Source organism: Meles meles, chromosome 9 (genome assembly GCF_922984935.1).
Source record: "Meles meles chromosome 9, mMelMel3.1 paternal haplotype, whole genome shotgun sequence".
In the NCBI taxonomy this organism is placed as follows: domain Eukaryota; kingdom Metazoa; phylum Chordata; class Mammalia; order Carnivora; family Mustelidae; genus Meles; species Meles meles.
This window is the reverse complement of record NC_060074.1, coordinates 50,690,249-50,710,570: the sequence shown is the minus strand read 5'-3', so window position 1 is coordinate 50,710,570 and position 20,322 is coordinate 50,690,249. Positions and strand designations below refer to the sequence as shown.

Here is a 20,322-nt window from a genome sequence, read left to right as displayed (position 1 = left end):
AAGGGAGAACTGGAGGTAGAATTCTGGAAAATTGGAGAGGTGGCCAGAGAGTTGCCAACAAAAGGGAGGTCTAAAGTGTCCAAGGTCATGAAAGATTAAATTCTTTTAGATACAGTGACAAAAAGGTCATTGCCGACCTTGGTGAGAACAGTTTGAGTCAGAGATGAGGATAAAGGGCAGATTTTGAAGACTGAATAGTGTAGGATAAATGAAGATCAAGAGTGTAGATACAATCTCTGAATATCAGCTATGAAGGAAAAATGGAAATAAGTTGTAGTGGGGAGAGGCAAGGCGAGGGAAGGTTGTTCTTGAAAGCGGTGGTATGTCGCAACATTTGTGTGTTAAGGGTAACAGCCAGGAGAGAGGTGTGGGTTGAAGTTACAGTCAAGAGAGTGTATGGAATCAGGTTCATAATAAGGCCCGAGAAATTGGGGTTCTGAGCACATCTGAAGAGATCAACCTTAGAAGGAATGGAATGGAAAGAGGTCCAATTTGTGGGATGGAACAGGAAATTCAGGAATGTTGATATATTCTCCTCCTGGGAAGTTAGGGTGTGAGATAATCTGTTAACAGCAAAAGAAGAGGTATGAGGTAGGAGTTTCAGACCGATGAAGATTTGTGTCGACCGAGGAGAAACTGACGATAGTTACAGAAGGAGTGCTGGACAGTGGTTATGGACCGAGTCTTTGTATCCCCCACAGCTTCACATTTTGAAGCTCTAATTCCCAATGTGATGACATTTGGAGGTGGGGCTTCTAGAGGGTAATTGAGTTTAGATGAGGTGATGAGAGTGGAGCCTCTGTGATGAGGATAGTGCCCTTATAAGGAGAGGAAGAGACACCAGATCTTGCTCTCTTGGCCATGTGAGAATATGGCAAGGAGGTGGCCATATGCAAACAAGATAGAGGCTTCTCACCAGACACCAGATCTGCTGGCACCTTGATCTTTGACTTCTCACCCTCCAACACTACGAGAAATAAATGTTTGTTGTTTAAGCTACCCTATATATCATATTTTGTTATAGCAGTCCAAGTGGACTAAAAGGTAGTGTTGAGAGACCAGTGGAAGTCATAAGGCTGCATCTACATAATTTTGATTTAAAAAAATTAGGGGTTCCTGGGTGCCTCAGTCAGGTAAGCATCTGACTCTTGGTTTTGGCTCAGGTCATGATCTCATGGTTGTGAGATAGAGCCCCAAGCTGGGCTCCGTGCTCTGCACAGAATCTGCTTGAGATTCTCTCTCAGCCTTTCCCTCTGCCCTTTCCCACCTCAAAAAATAAATAAATCTTTAAAAAAAAAAAGGAAAAAAGAAAGAAAGAAAAAATCAGACCTGTTGACCCACTCTGGTGTAGGGTGGAGAAAGTTTTTAGATTCCACCCTGCGTAGATGAAGTGAACCTAGGAAAGGCAGAGGGACTGCGTGCAGTGTTCAGGGTCTAGAGAGCTCAGCAGGGCAGAGAGCAAGTGGATGTAACGGAGAGACACCTGTAGAGGAATAAACAGAAGAGGCAGTGTCCTTGGGGAGGGAGCCTGGCTTGTCTGTCACTTTGCTTTCGTTGTCCACTTTGACTTTTTTTTTTTTTTTTAGAAAAAAAGAGACAGTGACATTAATTTATAGCCAGTCACTTGCAACAATTTCCCAATCAGATTTTTACTTTACTTTGATTTCTAGATTATTTTAACAGTATATTCTCATCTCAAACTTAGGATCTTTTGAAAAAATTGTATTTGATTTGGTAGTAAATTATTTGATAATAACAAGGGAATATAAAAATTATTTCATGAGATCAGATTTTCAAATGGCAGGGTACAATCTCTAATGAATATATGCAAAGACATTTTTCAGGCAAACTTATGCAGGTGTATAAATTGCTCAAGAATGAACACCAGAAAAATGATACGTAATGATGGAGATAGTATCGTCGGCAATGGAAATATACAAAAGGGAAGACATTTAAATTGGTGGATCTCATGGAAACTGTGATTCACTCTCCTGTGCATAGATTCTAAGTTATCTGAGTTAACAGCATTTGTAATGGCACTAAATTTAGAAAAATTTTTTTAAAAATGAAGAGGAGGGCAAGTGCTGGCATGGTGATTTACAGTGACACACAGCTAAATGCCTATAGGTGTGAATGTGTGACCTTGTGATTACACTTTTGTATATATGTCCTGGTTTTCTAATTCCAGTCACCAAATTTAGTGCATTTGTTAATGCTTTTTTTTCCTGTTACATAGTTCAAAACATCAACAAAAGTCCCTTTATTTTGGATGCTTATTATATTCAGTGTCCTCCCAAGCTTTTGTGTCCTGAGGCTTTTTTGAGGGTGATGTCCATGGCAGGAACAATCCAAAGGCAGGCAAAAGAGTCCCTGGAGAGAGATGAACAGAATGAAACAGAGTGTTCACTTTGCTTCTCCAAACTCAACCAAGCACCCGCCTGAGCTGCAGTAGTAAACCATAAAAAATATTCATTGCCATACATATAAAGATTTAATTTTTGAAGTTCAAATAGCCTATCCATCATTGTCAATTAATTTGTACCAAGAGTCCAAGGTGGTTGGCATGATAATGCTGATACTTGGGGGAATTTATCTGTAGAACAGATAAAATAATTCATCTGGACTCATATTTTACCTAATTTTGAAAATCTGCCCGTTCCTTGTTTCAGAAAATCAGAGTGAGTTTCCACTTAAAGATTTGTCAAGGATATGAGTTTAGTCATCACATTCTGACCCAACAGAGTAAGTACTAGTTCTCAACACTTTAGCTGGAGCATCCCTTCCATCTCTTTCTTCCAGAATGGTCTGTCTGTGGTGGTATGAGATGACCACTTTTAGCACCTATGAAGGAAAGAAATAATCTCTGAAACAATTTTTTGAGAACTTCTTGTGCTGATGATTTATTACTGTTCAATTTGGTATCCCCAGTAGGGGATTATGCTAAAGGGGGCACTGAGGTCCAGGCAATGCTTGGAGAATCTGATTGGGTGGGCTGTTCTTACACTAGTGCATTCCAGCCAAATGGGAGTTACTAGAGTTGACATGGAGGGCACTTTTCTTTGTGACATCAAATCTTTTTTCCCCTCGTATTTTCCCCCATGATAGTGTTAGCTAACCTAGCTCTGAGAGTAAGATCAGGGCACTTTCTAAGCCCAGGTTATATTAGGTTATGACTATGGTTGGCCATGTGACACCGGTATCCATAGCCACAGACTCTCCCACTCTGGTGCTTAATAGTGTTCAAGGAGAGTAACTGGTTGTTTAGAGATGGTAGTGGAATTGGGGTAGGTCTAAGTATTAGCTGAGATTTCATATTTTGGTAAACATCACCATAAATCAATAAATAATATGAACACTTATCTCTAGCCTGTAGAATATAGGCAGAAGCTCTCCCTGAGTTGGAAAGTGTCATTTTGGAAATACACACCAGCTGTTTATCCTATCTACTGTGGAAATAACTTCCGCCAAGTGCTGGGTACATAAACACAAGGTACATCAGTATTTAGATTACTTTCTTCTCATGTGAAACAAGATCCTTCTTAGAAATAGAGAGTAAGAGATATGGACAATGTTCTGTCACCCAATCAAAGTGGATGTCACAGAGTGCGTAAGTTGCTTTGTGGAAGTAAGGTCAGCAGCACAGAATAAAATGATCGTATGGGGGCATACACTCTTCATCACATGCCTGAAGAACTGCATGCAGTGGCTCATTTGCATGACAAGTGTGATATTTGACTGTTGCAGTCCTAGTCTGATGGTCCTCTCATTCAGTTGCCTACTAAAATGGCAGTGGGATTTTTAGAAAGCATAGATGATGGAACCTCTACTGAACTTGGGTTTCTAGAGTGTAAATGGATTTTTAAAATCCCATGGGTGATTCTGATCTTCTGAGTTGCTGACAGCCATTGCCTTTGATGCCATATTCATAAGACTTCCCAGAAGAAACTGGAGACAAGAACATCACAGTCTCTGTTTTTGTTTCTGTTTTTTGTTTTTTTAAAAAATATTTTATTTATTTATTTGACAGACAGAGATCACAAGTAGGCAGAGAGGCAGGCAGAGAGAGAGGAGGAAGCAGGCTCTCCACAGAGCAGAGAGCCCGATGAGGGGCTCGATCCCAGGACCCTGGGATCATGACCTGAGCTGAAGGCAGAGGCTTTAACCCACTGAGCCACCCAGGCGCCCCTTTGTTTTTGTTTTTTAAGATTTTATTTATTTGACAGAGATCACAAGTAGGCAGAGAGGCAGACAGAGGGGAAGGGGAATGCAGATACCCTGCTGAGCAGAGAGCCCGATGCGGGGCTCAATCCCAGGACCCTGGGATCATGACCTGAGCGGAAGGCAGAGGCTTTAACCCACTGAGCCACCCAGGCACCCCATCACGGTCTCTGTTATTCAGAGGTGTAAATTCATCACTCAGAGAAAGTAGATTTGCTGTGCTTATGAAATTATGCAGTGTTGCTAAAATATTAGTTTATTAGCAAATATATATGTTCATTAGTAAAAAACTACAAATTAAAGTGGCAGTGAGATGCCACTTTTTGCACATCAAATTCAGATTAAAAAAATTAGACCCCTAGGTACCCCCCGCCCTTGTTCCACGGCTAGTGATAGGGCTAAGAACTAGCATTTCACATTTGACTAATAAGTATGTAAATTGGTAGAAATCTTTTTGTACAACATTTGGCATTGTGATCAGAAGGCTGGAATTGTTCATACACTCTGACCCAAGAATATCTGGGAGTCAGCCCAAGAAAATAATCTGAATTGCAGATGACTATAATTCCAACATTATTTATAAGAGCAAAATAGTAGGAACTACATATTATATTTATATGATGCAATATTATGTAATTGTAACAAATTATGAGGAGTTTTGGGGAAAGTGGGAGAAAACATTTGTTTTGTTAAGAGAATACAAAAGGCTACATGGAATGTGTTTATTTTTTTATTTATTTGAGTGGTGAGGAGGAGCAGAGGGGAAGGGAGATAAAGAGAGAAACTTAAGCCAGCTCCCCACCCAGAGTGGAGGCCGATGGGGGGCTCGATCTCATCACCCTGAGATCATGACCTGAACTAAAATCAAGAGTGGGACACTTAACAAACTGACCCACCCAGGCACCCTAGGAACATGTTTTAAATGTGAAACAAAATGCATACAGAGAAAAACACTGAAGTAATAATAGTAATCATATTTTAACAGTAAGACTACAGATTTTTCTTCTTGTCTATGTACTTTTCTGAATTTTATTGCAAATTTTCTACAATATCACTTTCTAGAAGAGTATATTTACTCAGAAAAAATAAATATACTCCTTGGCAATGTTTGAAAAACAAAATTTTTTTGTTTGGCAGTGGAAGATCTGATTACAAAGTGGAGAGTTGATCTGTAAAGGGAAGATCTGTGGGAAATTTTCGTAGACTAGAAAAATACTTATGTTGTTTCAGGCATAAGAAGCTGGATCATAAACGCATGTTTTGAGGAAAGTGAGTGAGTGGATGAAATGATGCTCACGTAAGGATGAGGAGGATATCGAGACGGCAGTATACAAGAAGGTGGAGGGCAAATATAATGAAAAATATATTTATTCTCTTTGTTTATAGTTTTAGAGTTATGTGAAGTTAGGAAATTTCCCCATGATTTCTAACCCTTCAGATCACTCTATTTGCTTTATATTCATCAAGTGTAAGGTTCAGAATGAAGTAAACAGAACCAACAAGAGTGGAATGTGGAAGTAAATAGATGAACTCTACTGCTTGATCATCCTTTCTCTTACTGGAACTTTCTTCTCCAACTTTTGGTAGTTGATTTGCTTGATGGTAGATAAGGTAATGATTTCCAAAATTGCTGTTGGTTAATATCTTAATATTCTAGTCAATAATCTTTTTTTTAAAAGTAAACCTATATTAGCTGAGGCCCAAAGGCTGTCTGCCTGACATTGTCTTTTAGTGCAAGACTTTGATGGCAAACTTTAAAGTTACCTTGTAGGAAAAAGCTCATAACTTCTTGTTAAGTTAGGCAAATCTGAACACTTACTGATAGTACTCCTTCTCCTAATGCCTGTTGATAGTACTTTGAAAGCAATGTGTTTATGAACCCCCCCTCCGTTTTCTGGAATCAACTATTAGTCTATTTATATCTCTTTCGTTGTATGTTAGCATACCCAACTTTGTTGACAAAGTCCTTCTGTGTTTATGTGATCCATAGGTTTCGATGGATGGTTAGAGGAGCCAAGACACCCAGGAAACCTTATGATTTGACTTTATTTCCAGACCAACTAGTTATTGGTTTACTGTCTTGTAGTGTTTTATATTTATTGAGAGCTGATTGGGTATTCAAGAGTAACTTAGAGGAACTATTAGGAATAATTTTTTAAGCTACTCCTTATGAAAAATTGTAATATTATTGCCTTACCCAGTTTAGGGGAACAGATTTCTGAGGTATACAAGACCAGAGGGTCAAGTAGTATTTACAGCTTTGGCTGTTTACACATGCTTCAGAAATGCAGTGAGTTTCATGTGCTGTAATGTACATGGCACCTAAATATTTATTTAGATATTGCTAGTTTTTAAAGTTTAGATATTTACTTTTTTAGTAATCTCTACACCCGACATGGGGCTCAAACTCATGACCCCAAGATTAAGAGTCTCATGCTCTTCCAGGCACCAACTAGGAAGCCTCCGGATATTGCTATTTTTAATTTTCAATCTGTCTTTCCTAAATATTTGAGAAATAACCTTCTGTTATTAGGAAAAATACACTACCAAGCAAGTTTGCAAAGGCCAGCTGTGTGTGTGTGTGTGTGTTTCCGAAGTCTTTATGCTTAGGTTCTTTATGCTTTTGGATTTTTGAGACATGCCTACAGATATAAGGGATTATTAGTTTTTTCATTCTCCTCAGTTTTCTATCAATACAAAGGTACATACATTATTTTTGCCGTTTGTCCCAAATTTATATCATTTTCTATGAAGATGACTGTTTTTTTTTTTTTTTAATATTTGATGTAAGAATCACTTCTGAGAATTGGAAATTAGATCAAGTAGCTCAGCTTCTTTCCATTTGTGCCTCTTGGGGAAAGGCTTTTGACTTAGTGCTCCAACTAATTTTCCATCCAGTACTGCAAAGGAAATGACCAAACAGATTGGAAACTAAGAGAAATTATACTGAAAATTCAAATCTTCATGAGGAAATCTTTGTGGACTTTGCTAAAAGGTGGCGAATAATTTTCTCTTTGTAGTGATCTACTTGAATTCAAAAACTCAGTAAGACTGAAAAATTTTTTTTTAAGATTTTATTTTTTGACAGAGATAAAGAGAAAGAGAGCACAAGGGTCGGGGTGGAGGGGCAGAGGGAGAAGCAGACCCCTTGCTGAGCAGGGAGCCTGACTTGGGGCTTGATCCCAGGGTTCTGAATAGAAGGCAGATGTTTACCGGACTGTGCCACCCAGGCTCCCCAAGTTGAAATTTTTTAAAAAAATTATTTGGGCTTTGAAAAAACAGTATGCTTTTTTTTTTTTCAATTTATGTGTATTTAGTTTACCAATATTTTGTTTTTGTCCCTAATCTTTGGTTTCAGAAAATAAATAGGCTTATTGTGGCTAAAAACTAATATAACAATGTTCTGGCTTTAATGGGGATGGAGGCAGTGGGTGGGATTTGTTGTAATTGACCACCATTTTGGTTTTGTCAGCATTTTGTGAAAAAAGAGTTAGGAGAAATGACACGAGTTAGTGAGGCGCCTTTTTCTAAGCCCAGTTCTGGACATCTTTTTCTGGTTGCCTTGTTCCTGTTCTAGTAGTATCTATATTTTAGTTATTTTTGCACTTGGGATTAGGTAGCCTAAACTGATTCAACAAAGGGATCTCCAAGTAAAGATGCCTAAATAAGATGGAGGTGTCCTTCTCTTTCACCTCACAGTGCAGGAGAGCAGTCCAGGACAGCAGAGGGAGAACTCTCCACAGTTCTTTTACTGACTCAAGCTTCTCTAGCCTTGTTACTCTCATCCTCCAACTGTGTGGTGGAAATTGGCTCACCAGCAGCACATCTAAAGGAATGAGGAAGAGAGTATGTGGTGGACAACCAGTATCCTTTAAAGGACATGTGTAAGTTGTGATGTGTCAGGATATGTGATGTATAAGTTGGGTCCGTTACTTTCACTTACATTCTGTTGGCAAGAACAGGATCACATGCAGCTGGAAGAGAGGCTGTGAAATGTAGTTTCTAGTTAGAGAGTCATATGCCTTGCTAAAATCAGGGGTGGAATGAGGTTAATTGCTAAAAGGAAGAATTGGAGAATGGATGCTATGGCTTTTAGTCATTTTGGTCCCATAGAATAATAGAGAAGTCAACAGTGTGCAACAAAACTACCATTCTTTCCTTACTGCTCACTGAGTAAACTATTGACCTGAAGCCCAAGACTAGTCCATGGCCTGCGATAATCGTACTCAAGTCCAGAAGTAATTTAAAAGTTCTAGGTCTACTGCAGGTGAGATCTAGAATGAGCATTACTACTCTAAGCTTAGTATTTGGGTGTCAGTCAGATTTTCCTACTCCCGTGTATGTATACTTAGTGTCTGAGGCTGCATGAGATATGATAGAACTTGAGACCATGGTCCCCTCAGGGCTATGTTGTATTGTGGAGGTCATCTTATATCATACTTGCTTACTCAGCTTTTCCCAGTATAGTCACTGAGCTTATATTTTCCAGGTATTGTCGTAGGTACTGGATCAGACAGGGGTCTAACTCTTATTTACAAGATGAAAAAGACATAGTTCCTGCCCTTGAAAGATACATGGTCTGGCACTTTTTTCCCAAAGGGAAGTAGGTATTTCTTCAAAAATATGTTCTGAGGCAACAAAGTTTTAGGAAACATCCCAGGACCCGAACACTACTATTCATTTATCATACACCAATATCCCCTTTGCTCACAGATTCCTCACAAGAAAAGCCCTACCCCTGACCTAAGTCCAGCTCAGACCTGGGTTCCCGACTCTCCTTTCCATTTTTGTGTCTTGTTTTCTAAATCCACAAGAGCCTTAAAATTGGCCGCACAGATTCCTGGCTCATTCCCTTCTCTTTTGACTCCCTTAAGATCTCAAACATCTTCTCGCCTAGGATGCATGGGTTATGATGGAGACCTTGTCATTGTAGCTCAAAATGAGGATTTTCTTTTAATGTATTTTATTCAGTTCCTGCAACCAGTATTGATGGAGAATGTTCTATGGCATGAAGCATTTGGATACAAAATTGAGTAAGACATGGTTCTTTTCTTTGGTTGTTCACCTTGTAGTGGAAGAAGCAGGTTTACTGGACAGAGTACACTCTCATGTCGTAGGCCCATTTGCGGAAGTAGAGGAGGACAGAATATAGAGGAAGGAGTGTTTCATGTCTAAGGGAGTTGGGGAAGGTCTTCATGACATTTACACTGGATCTTAAAGAACGAATTCGCCAAATACAATAAGTCAAGCGTGGAGTGTGGCATAGTGGAGGAGACCTCCCAGACAATGTGAATATCGTGTGCAAGCATTTGAAGGTCTGAATGATCATGGAGTCTTTCCTCCTGCACCCTCACCTCCCACCCTCAGACGATCAGCACATCGTAAACTGTTTTCTGTGAAATAAAGATGTTGTTAAAATAACACCTGTACGTCATACCTACGTTATTTAGTTTGTAAGAATCTTAATCTGAACAGGACTGCTCTCCCAGTCAGGGCATGAAGACAATTTTGTTTGGACTGTCTAGGGATGCTCAGGTTCTGAGTTTTCTTATCTTCAGGAAATATTCACATTTCATTTTGTAAGCTTTTTGTTTGTTTGTTTGTCAGTACACTGTTTTGGTAGCCAAAACTTAGAAGCAGCCAAGGAGTTCAGGGCCATCATGAATTATTCACACATTTATTGAAAAACATCTATGTACAAGGCTCTGTGCTAGGCAGTGAGAATCTAATGGTAAGTAAGAAGCTACATGATTCCTCTTTCCATGAATCTCCCATTCTGGAGAAAGGTATTAATTCATCAGTCTCACTGATGCGTGTTTATGGAGGATGAGGTGGGAGAAGGTGTAGGGTTCCAGGCAAAGGGCTCAGGATAGACAAAGCAGGGTGGTGGGAGGGAGTGTGATGTGTTCTGGCCATCGGGAAGAGAGTGAAAGAGATGGGGTGCAAAATGAGGGATTCCAGAAGAGAAATGTCGAGGCTGGGCTAGACCAGGTTAAAGATTTGGGTCTTAAGGGCAATAGGATGCCTTAAAAAATTTCAGATAAGATCTGGCACAATCTGATTTTTGTTTGGAGGACATATTAGGGTATCCAGTATACATTTGTGGATGTTTATTTGATGACCAAATGGATCTGTACATAAACTATGTTATCAAATCAGAGAGAAAAACTCCTTCTGGGAGGCAAAAACACAAATTTTACTTAAAAACAACAACAACAACAACAAAAACCCCTCAACTAATGTTTACCCATATTGCAGATTAGGAACCGTAAGAAAGTGGTTTGCACAAGTCCGTGCAGTAGGTTGATGACTGATTCATTTCTGCCCTGCCGCATGGGTGAGATGGAGCCCTTCCTCCCCGCTTTTCTGCTCTCACCCCTGCTGGAGCTTTGCAGATAAAGGAATCAGATTACTGTCCAGCAAAGATGGCAGCCATCTCCTTGGCTCAGTTTCTGTCTTCGGGATCTCTGGTATTGGAACAGCCCATCCCTCAGTCAGCTTCCTGGAGGATACAGTCCTGTTCTGCTGATACTCGGGTTCCCAGCGTTCCAGGAGTGCAGAGCAGGCAGCAACTGGGAAGCTCTAATTGTGAAATTAGCATGAATAATGTTAGCTAACTGATGTACTGGTGGCAGGGAGGGACCAGCTGGACAGGTCTGCTCAGTTCGTTTTGAAGAAATGTGGAAGATAAAGTTACGTCGCATAAATGAAAATTGTGGCTATATAGAATGTTTTTGCCAAGAGATTGCCATTTTTTTAACAGAAATTTTGGGAAGTGAGAGACATCTGAGTAATATGCCAATCACAGGGAGGGATCCATCACTTTCTGTCGAGTTGAATAGGCCAGGGGAATTTTCTACCTTACTTACACTCACTCTTTTATGAATTATGAAGTATTATTTTTTCCTGGAGCCATCAAGAATGGCAGGGAGGCAGTGAGCTAGTCTATATATTCATTCTTACTTTGAGTGTCTCTTGGGTTTTCTGTCTCTGACTTTTTATCCCTGCCTCTCTCTCTGTGTCTTTTTCATGCTGGTTTTGCCTCCTTGGTAAGAACCACTAGTGGCACGCAGTACAGGATTTTCATGGAGACCTTCTCTTGCAGTGGTCGGTGACAGCCTGAGGCAGTCCAAGAGTGGCTGGTGGGGGGAATGGAGGTGAGAATTCTAGTCTGGCAAGAGGCCAGGCCATTGGGAAGGCTGGTGTGAGAGTGCTTCGTGTCCGGGAGTGTGGGTATCTCGTGGGCTGGGGCTCATGGGAAAAATGGGGAATTCAGCGTGGCGGCCGAAGGGTCGAGGTGTTGTCAGGCTGACGAGGCCTGGGTGTGTGTGCCAGCTTCAGCATAAGGAGAAGGCAGCCTGGCCAGATGAAGCTGGTAGGCAGCCGGGAGGAGGCTGGCATGAAGTTAAGTAGGGCAACAGGAGGCAGGATGCTGATTTCAGCTCTGCTGGCTGAAACCGGGGACCCAGGTGGGGATAGAGAGGGCCAGGCCCGCATCCAGGGCAGGTGTGAGGAATCCCACCCCAGAGACAAAGAGCACCAGGGCTGCAAGCCAAGACTTGAAGAAGTGGCTGATGCTCATGGGGTACCGAGTGTGCGCCAGCCACTGTTCTGAGCACTGTCTTCTATCAAGGTTCCTAATCTGCATGATGACCTTAGGAGAACCCTCATTTAATAAATGGGGAAGTAGAGGCACAGATAGGCAACGAGCTTGCCTCCACAGGGTTCCTCAGAACTCTGGGATTAACCTGAGGACTGGGTTGAAGCCTTTAAGTGATTTGCAGTTGCAGTGCTTATTCTGTGTGGATCTACATCCTAGGGGCCGACTCCAAGTCTAGTAATGACTTTTCTCTTGTCAGTTTATGGGTGACCAAATGACTTGTGATGAGACCGTTCTTAGAAAGAAAGTAGGAAGAGATAGGGGTTTTCCATCAAAGTGGCCTTCTGTTTTTACCAAATTCCTCCTGGGATCATGCCCACTGCTTCTCCTCCCTTTTCTTGAAAACCCCATCAAGAAGGGAGTAGGGAAGGGCACCTGGCTGGCTCAGTTGGTAGAGCTTGTGGCTCCTGATCTCGGGGTTGTAGGATTGAGCCCTACATTGAGTGTAGACATTACTTAAAAATAAAAATAAAATCTTTTTAAGAAAAGATTTTATTTATTTATTTGAGAGAGAGATTGCTCGCACGCATGAGCAGGGGTAGGAGGAGCAGAGGGAGAGGGACAAGCAGACACCACACTGAGTGCGGGTCTTGCACAACATGGGGCTCAATCTCACCACTCTGAGATCAGGACCTGAGCTGAAACCAAGGGTTGGATGCTCAACTGACTGAGCTGCCTAGTTGCCCCACAAAATTAATCAATCTTCCGTCCCTTCCTTCCTTCCTTCCTCCCTCCCTCCCTCCCTCCCTCCCTCACCCTTGCTTCCTTCCTTCCTTCCTCTCTCTCTTTCTTTCCATTTTATTTATTTATTTATTTGAAAGAGAGCAAGATAATGACAGGGATAGTGAGAGATAGCATGAGCAGGGGGTAGAGAGAGAAGCAGGCTCTCCTCTGAGCAAGGAGGCCGATGCAGACTTGATCCCAAGACCCTGGGATCATGACCCAGGCCAAAGACAAATGCTGAATTCTCTGTGCTACTCATGCACCCCCCCATAAAATATTGAAAAAAAAAAAAGAAAGAAAGAAAGAAGGAAGGGAGGGGGAAGGAACACTCTTTCAATGCAGTAATGCAGTAATTTAACCATTCTGGGTGTTAAAATGACGCCTGGATCAGGTGACCTCTGAGGTTCTCACAACTCTAATAGTTTTTGGTTCTGAGTCCAGCATTTTTCTTAGTGTTCTGGGTTGCAGACCAAGCCAGCCTGCAACTGTTTGACATCTGTTCTTAGTCCTGCAGGGGTTGGATTTAGGGTTGCAGGGAGGACTGTAGGGAGTGATGTTTCGTCCAGTGCCTCCCTCCTTATGGCTCACTTGCTTACTGCAGGTATTAGTCTATCCCTGAATGAGCCTCTGTTCCTTAAAAACTTTCTTTGGACCCTCACATTAGCTGCCAGGAGCACCCCATGGCCAAGAAATGGAGGAGAGGAACAGAGCCATGTCCAGGTTTCCCAGTAGGGAGCGATTTCTCTCATCTGGGTGAATTATGGAAGTGGTCTGCCTCTGATCTTGCCCCTAATTTAGTTGCCTCTTTAAAGATATTCAGGAAATATCCACACTGTCAACTGACGTGGTAAAATAAGGAAACGATCTAGAAAATCTTAAGGAGAGAAAAACCCCTCTTGCCTCAATTTTCTAGAGATTCTGGCTAAAATATCATATGACTATAGTTAATTATAATAACAGAATTTGAGGCCCCAGATCCTTTGACATAGCTCTCTTGCTTTATGGAGGGGAGAGCTGAGGGCCAGCCTGGCAAGCGACAAGCTCCAGGACACACATGTGTCAGCAGGAAGGGCGGATGCTGGGTTTCTTTCTCTGGAATCCTGCCAGTTGCCCCCATCCTCCTCTGCTGTCCTCCCTCTGGGTAGGCACAGATGACCTCCTATATGAATCCTACCATTTTGGGGTTCTGAAAGACGGATGAGTCCCTTTGCTATCTTTTATATTTCAAAGTGACTAAGTATTGGTTCTTTTTGCAAGACGTGCAGCTGGGGTTGAAAGACATCATGGGGTCCGTGCAGACCTGGGAGAACTTTGCTCTGCCCAGCAGTTGTGGCTCTTCTGTTGCTTTTTTGTGACTCAGGTTTGTTCCTTTAAGAGTTATGCTTTTCAGAGGTACGAGCTAGAAGGACAGGCCTCATTTCCTAGGTCCATGGCCAGCCGGTTACTCCTGGGCTGCACTCCCGTGAACTGCAGCCAGTGCCTCACTCCTGACAAGGCAGGGTTGTCACTGGTAAGTGTTTATGGCGCACTTTGGATTTCCGAGTTTTTTCTCGGAGTTATTTCTACCCCAGTTTGGCAGGTGAGGAAACTAAAGCCCGTGGAAGTGGTGACTGGTTCAGCGTCATCCAGCCAACGACTGGTGAAGCGGATACTGAGATTCAGAGCCCCTGAGTTTCCGGGTCTTTGCTTACCTCCGGGAGTCATGCAGCTTCTCTAGATGACGTTCTTTGCCCATCACCAGCTTCTTTTTTTCCAAATCTAGCTGGCTTCTCGCAGCATGAGCTCCCCTGTTTCAAAGCTGCAGAACCTTACTGGTTGACCAGAAAGCAGTATTGAGGTACGCTCCAGTGGGGAACCAGTCCTAAGTCAAACTGAGTAGTGAGTAGTGTGGGGGGAGCAGAGGGAGGGAGTGGACTTTTTCTGCTTGGGTTTTGGGAAATGATCAGTGGTATTTTAGGAACATTAAAGGTCTAATTATTGGAAAGGGGATGAAGGCTTTAAGTGAAAACACTAGCTGTCACAGTTTCAAAATGTCAGACTAAAAAGACAGTGAATATTTTGCATCTAAATAAAAGCCTTGGGGGGGCCTGGGTGGCTTAGTGGGTTAAGCCTCTGCCTTTGGCTCAGGTCATGATCTCAGGGTCCTGGGATCGAGTCCCACATCAGGCTCTCTGCTCGGCAGGGAGCCTGCTTCCTCCTCTCTCTCTCCCTGCCTCTCTGCCTGCTTGTGATCTTTCTCTGTCAAATAAATAAATAAAATCTTAAAAAAAAAAGCCTTGGGGGTGCCTGGGTGGCTCAGTGGTTTAAGCCTCTGCCTTTGGCTCGGGTCATGATCTCAGGGTCCTGGGATCGAGCCCCGCATCGGGCTCTCTGCTCATCTGGAAGCCTGCTTCCCCCCTCTCTCTGCCTGCCTCTCTGCCTACTTGTGATCTCTGTCTCTCTCTCTCTCTGTCAAATAGATAAATAAAATATAAACAAACAAACAAACAAATACATAAATAAAAGCAAGCCTTGGAGAGGCTTTGGGCTTCTTTTTCAAACTTCATTAGTTGGGTCACAGAGGTCTTTTCTTGCTGGTGGGGCAGAGAGACTTCAGTGAGAACACTGAAAACTTTTACAGTAGAAATTCCCTGAAGAAGTCTTACCATCTGTTTATCATATCCATTTTTCCTTTACCTGGGTGGGTTTTTTTTTTTTTTTAATTTTAAATGACTTATTGCCCATTTGACTTCAGTTGCATCTGTTAAGCACAGATGTTGGATGGAAGTTCATACCTGTTTGCTTGTCTTTGTACAATATTCCCTGAAAATAAAATTTCTCCTTTGCCCCCCCATTGTGAATTTAATTAAGAAGGGTGAGCAGTTGTGTTTAAAGTGTTCGAGAGTCTGCCTTTCCAGACCTTCCAGGCAGCCTGTCAGACCCTGGTAAGTGTGGATTGCAGAGCCACACAGTGCAGGCGAGACAGGAAGCAGCGCTCGCTGGGTAGGATGCTCCGAGGCGCCCTCCACTCTCCGAGGGAACACTCTTCAGCTGACTGAAGCAGGGAAGGCGAGCCAATCACAGGCGGCTTTCCTAGCTCAGTCACCAGTCTGTGGCTGAAGAAGGGTTTTGCTTTTTTATGCTCTGTATTGGGAAGGCAGATAAAATGCCAGGGCTGGACTGCCTCTGGGGATAACCTCAGCCTGTGTGATGTGAATGAATAGCCTCTTGCCTAGTAAATCCCCAGGAATTGATAAGGCAAGCACGGTTCTTCCAACAGGCCTTTTCTATCTTTGAGCTGTAGCTGTGGCTTCTGTAGCAATTTTATTTTTGCCTTGAAAGAGGTGCTCTGGATTATCAGACCTCCATGTATGACAATTTGTACCTGCATGGAATTGAAGACTCGGAGGCTGTAAGTATTTTCAGAGATAGCTCATTCCCTCTCCCCTCCTCTTCCTCCTCCCACTAACCCCCACCCCCCAACCCCATTTCTTAGGCAACGCGGGGAACATGGAGCTGAAAGCCAACATCTTTCAGGGGCTTGCTGGCTGCTGTGTGAATGTTCTCTGTATAGTTCAGAGTGAACTGAAATTATGTTTTATTATGTAATTTCTTGTCAAGCAAGAAGGAAATCAGGGTGCTAGCCAGGGCATCTAAGAGTGTAAGCTGTTTGGGATCGGCACCTTACTCAGTCCACGTTTGATCTCACAAGGGGCAACTGCTCCTTGTAGACCGGCTTAAACTCTGCAGAAAGTGTCTGTGTTTTCCAGTAGAAGGGTTCAGAGCAAAGGCTCATTCATTATATAATACGCATTGTTGATGGAGCCAGCATGAATGGAAGTTGCTCAGCTGTAGCTCCATTATGTGCTTTCTGGCCAAAGAGTGGAGCAAATCCTCTGCTTCTTTGTTAAGGAAATTAGATGCAAAGGTTGTGGTCATCTAACAGCCCAGTGCAGAGGCAGAGAGAGGCCAGCGTTTCTCTACTCTACCCTGGAAGACCAAAGTAGGCTCACGTGTGTTTTGGCTGAGAAAGCTGGACTCCTTTCCCTCCGCAGGTCAGGCTCATGTAATCTCTTAAAATTGGGATGAGAATGGTTCTCTGAGATCCCTAAAATCATACCACCAGAATGTTAGCTTTGGAATATAGGGTCCAGCTGATGACTGAGTCTTGCTCTCACTATGTACTAGTGATAATTCCTGATTTGTCATCAAGCATAGAGAAACCTTGCAAGGTAAAATGATTTGGGGTGGCTGATGGGACCTGCTGTGGGGAGTCTGAATTTTAGGAGTGCAATGCCACGCATGCTGCTACATTTGAAACAGGAATGTGTTATATAAGATTCCCTGGCTAAACACTCAATAAACGGACTATAACAACAACAACAACAAAGCCCTAGGGTCCACGTCAATGCAGACGTATGTATCAAACAATGTGCTCTCTATGAAAGGTAGAAATCCTCTGTTCTGATAAGGCATTCCATTTTTCCTTCCTGTCTGTGTTAGCTCTGACTCTAACTCTGTTCTGCAAAGTCTGTCTGCATGTTGCCCAGCGTGCTCGTAAATTATCACACGGCCAGCTGATTGCAAGGGACTGTGGTTTGAAACCTTGGTGGCTCCAATCGAGAAGGTCCACACTTGCGAGTAGAGTGGAAGAATGGAAAATGCAACTATAGGAGTTCAGTAAACCAGCTTCCCCAGTGGGGCTGTTCAGGAGGCCTGGTTGTTTCTCCTACCCCTTGTCTCCACACTCAGTGATGAAACGTATGATGCCTTATTGAATTGTAACTTTTATTTGCGACCATCGATTTTAACTCGGGCACTGTATTGCACTTACATGGATGGGAGATATCTCTGAATCACCAGTTAGTTTAGAAACCGGCTGGCATGAGCAGAGTCAGCTAGGAACTAATGTATCCAGCACCTTGTTCTCTAGAACTGTGTAAATTTCAGATGCACTGGTTCGGAGGGGAGTCATTATAAGTACGAAAACATTTTTTTTTTCCCTCCTTTTGGTCCAGCCTCCCAGGACGGCCGAGCTTTGCTGTGGGGTGGGAAGTGCAGAGCGCAGTGCTTTGACTCGGGCGGTAGCTGATGGTGGGTTAGTGCGAGGTACTGCAGTACTGTGCTCCCGGTGACTCAGTGGTGACCAGCAGCCTGGGATCCTCGGGGATCTGCGGGGGCCAGGAAGCTGGGCAAGCCAAAGGACCAAGAGCGGCGTCCGGCCGGTCCTTACTTGGAAGTACGGGAGGCTTTCGGTGGGGGTGGGATGGACAGCGTGTCACTGCAATCAGAGGGGAAGGCAGAGGTGTTTGGAGGGGTGAACTGGCTCAGAATGCTCATTCGAGTTTATTTGTTTTTATAAGGAAGAATAATGTGATGTGTTACCCACGATGGTGTGACCAAAGCTTCAAGCCAATGGAGAAGACTAGGCCTAAATAGCTGACCCGGTGAAGTGACAGATAAAGCCACACCTGGAGTACCACATCCTCAACAGTCTTTCTCAGTGCTAAGGCATTTATGGCTGTAAGTGTGGGGGCTCGCCCAGCCTGGAGCAGCGCTCCTGGAGCAGGGCTGCTGGATAGGTGTGGAGAGGCTTTTCTCAGATGACCAGCTGCAGTCCAAGAATATACAGGCACTAAACGCTGAGCACGGCACTTTCTTGGGGGGGTTGGGGTGCCGTCCGCCTTTGTCCTACTGCTCTGTGCTGTTGCAAACGTCTCTGCGGGTGTGTGGGGGTTGAACACGGGATAGGTGATTGTATTCAGCGTGTTCACACAGTAAGTCTGTAATAAGATCATCTTGCCGAGGGACTGATGAAATTTTATTCTGAGTAAGGATAAAGTGTTATTACACTGTTAGCACCTCATGTCCCCGCAGTAGGAGAGAGATTTGGGTCCTGTTATGCAAGGTTTTCCTTGAGATTCTGGTCCAGGGATAGATATTATCCTCCTAATAGCCTAGCTTTTCACTCGTCACCTCGGCATTTCACGCACTGTATGTGCAAAGAGAGAGGGACAAGGGCCATGGGGGAACACACCTGAGTCTGGGCGTTTTAGACTCTTGAGTTCTGTGGAGCCTTTTGGGACAGGTCCATTCGCTTCTGCTCTGGTTTCTAGGAGAGGCGTTTGCATCATTCAGGATGTAAGGAAGTGCAAGAGACGATTCAGTGCCCCACAGCAAGGCTCTGCATGGGAATGAGAGATTTCACGCAAACATCACGTTACTCCTTTTGTTGCCTTGACATGTGGATCGTGGAATGTGTGCTTCTGAATGAGTCCATAACCAGACCAGGCCAGGTGCAAGAGATCGTGCCCAGACTTGTACTCTGTTGTCTTCTGTGTAAAGCTTGGCTTATTCCATCTTCACCTGCCCTTGGTCTTAATACAGGTCCAGGTGGCCAAGATGCTTTTCAGTGACGGAGCCTCCAGGATATACTCTGTGTTTGTTTGTTTGTTTTTTTTATCTGATTCACGATAGATTTTGGTACATCTCCTCCTTGGTATACATGTTTTACAAGTGGATTCATGGTATATGTTGATGTTTGTGAAATCACGAGTAGATTTCTTTTTTCATTCAGCAGGCTTATTACACAGACCATAGGAGGGATGTTCTTACGGGAGAAGTGGAAGAAGCAGATAAGTAGAAAAAGTTACCTAAACATCCATCACGGGATAATCACTGTTAACATACTGATTGTGTCTTTTCAGACTCTACCTGCACATCCATGTGAATATGTCATTCTAAGCCCACCCCTGTGTATGGCATCCTGTGCTGTGAAATGGTGTTCTCAGCTGATCAGAGATGCCGCACACTAGAACCAGCCTGGCCTGTGCAAGAGGTGCTTTGCACAATTTAAAGCTCCTGCATGGACCTTCTGGAGTTTCGAGTGATTTAAATGAAATACAGATTCCTAGAGTATTTTGCAAAGTGAAGCCCGGGCTGTTCGCACGTAGAATTAATCGTTGATTTCTTTGACACAGTCGCTTCCATCTTTGATGCTAATGTTCTAACGTGCTTCGAGGGAGGGACCTGGTCTTAGTGAAAAAGAGAAATCAGATCATAACCCAAGGCATTTACTAGAGAGGAAGAGATATTCTTGGACGTGTTTCCAATCATAGAAAGGAGCCTAAGTATTTACTGATACTGTGAGAAATCTTACTGGTGTGAAAGTTAGAGTGAAGGTAAATTTTTAAAACTATAATGTGTATATAGGGGCGCCTCGGTGGCTCAGAGGGTTAAGCCGCTGCCTTCGGCTCAGGTTATGGTCTCAGGGTCCTGGGATCGAGCCTGGCATCGGGCTCTCTGCTCAGCGGGAAGCCTGCTTTCCCCTTTCTCTCTGCCAGCCTCTGCCTACTTGTGATCTCTGTCTCTCTGTCAAATAAATATAATGTGTGTATAATCTGTATGGGCATATAAAAGCACATCTTTAAATTTATATGTATCTATACATTATTGTAAGTATAGCTATATGTTAATTGTCTAAACTATTCATTTTCTATAAGCTGCACAACTATGTACATTGGCCTAAATGTCTGTGTACCCATAGTTGTACACCTACTGTGCACTCTGGTGCATTAATATATAGATATGCTCCATGCTTTACTAATTGATGGTTAATGCTAAGTAGGAGATTTCTGCCGTATAGATTTTGGAGGAGGAAAATTAGCTGCTTTTGACATAAAGGAAGATACCCAAGAGGGTTGAAAGACACACATCCACAAGGGAATAAAGAATTGGTACTG

The 20,322-nt window shown here is 43.1% G+C and overlaps 1 protein-coding gene across 5 annotated transcripts in view; it reads left to right on the top strand.

Annotated features, from left to right (window-relative positions):
* CACNB4 (calcium voltage-gated channel auxiliary subunit beta 4) overlaps nucleotides 1-20,322 on the top strand; it is a 248,781-nt gene that overhangs the window by 95,170 nt on the left and 133,289 nt on the right. The window contains exons 1-2 of one of the 5 annotated variants that reach the window (XM_046019263.1): nucleotides 15,942-15,992; nucleotides 17,944-18,103. The exons of 2 other annotated variants lie outside the window; for them this stretch is intronic. In XM_046019263.1, coding sequence (XP_045875219.1) covers nucleotides 18,098-18,103 — 6 coding nt within the window. In that variant the 5' untranslated portion in view covers nucleotides 15,942-15,992; nucleotides 17,944-18,097. Of the gene's footprint in view, nucleotides 1-15,705; nucleotides 15,993-17,800; nucleotides 17,820-17,943; nucleotides 18,104-20,322 lie in introns of those variants that run through there. 2 more of the 5 variants (XM_046019264.1, XM_046019262.1) reach the window with 2 other exon arrangements.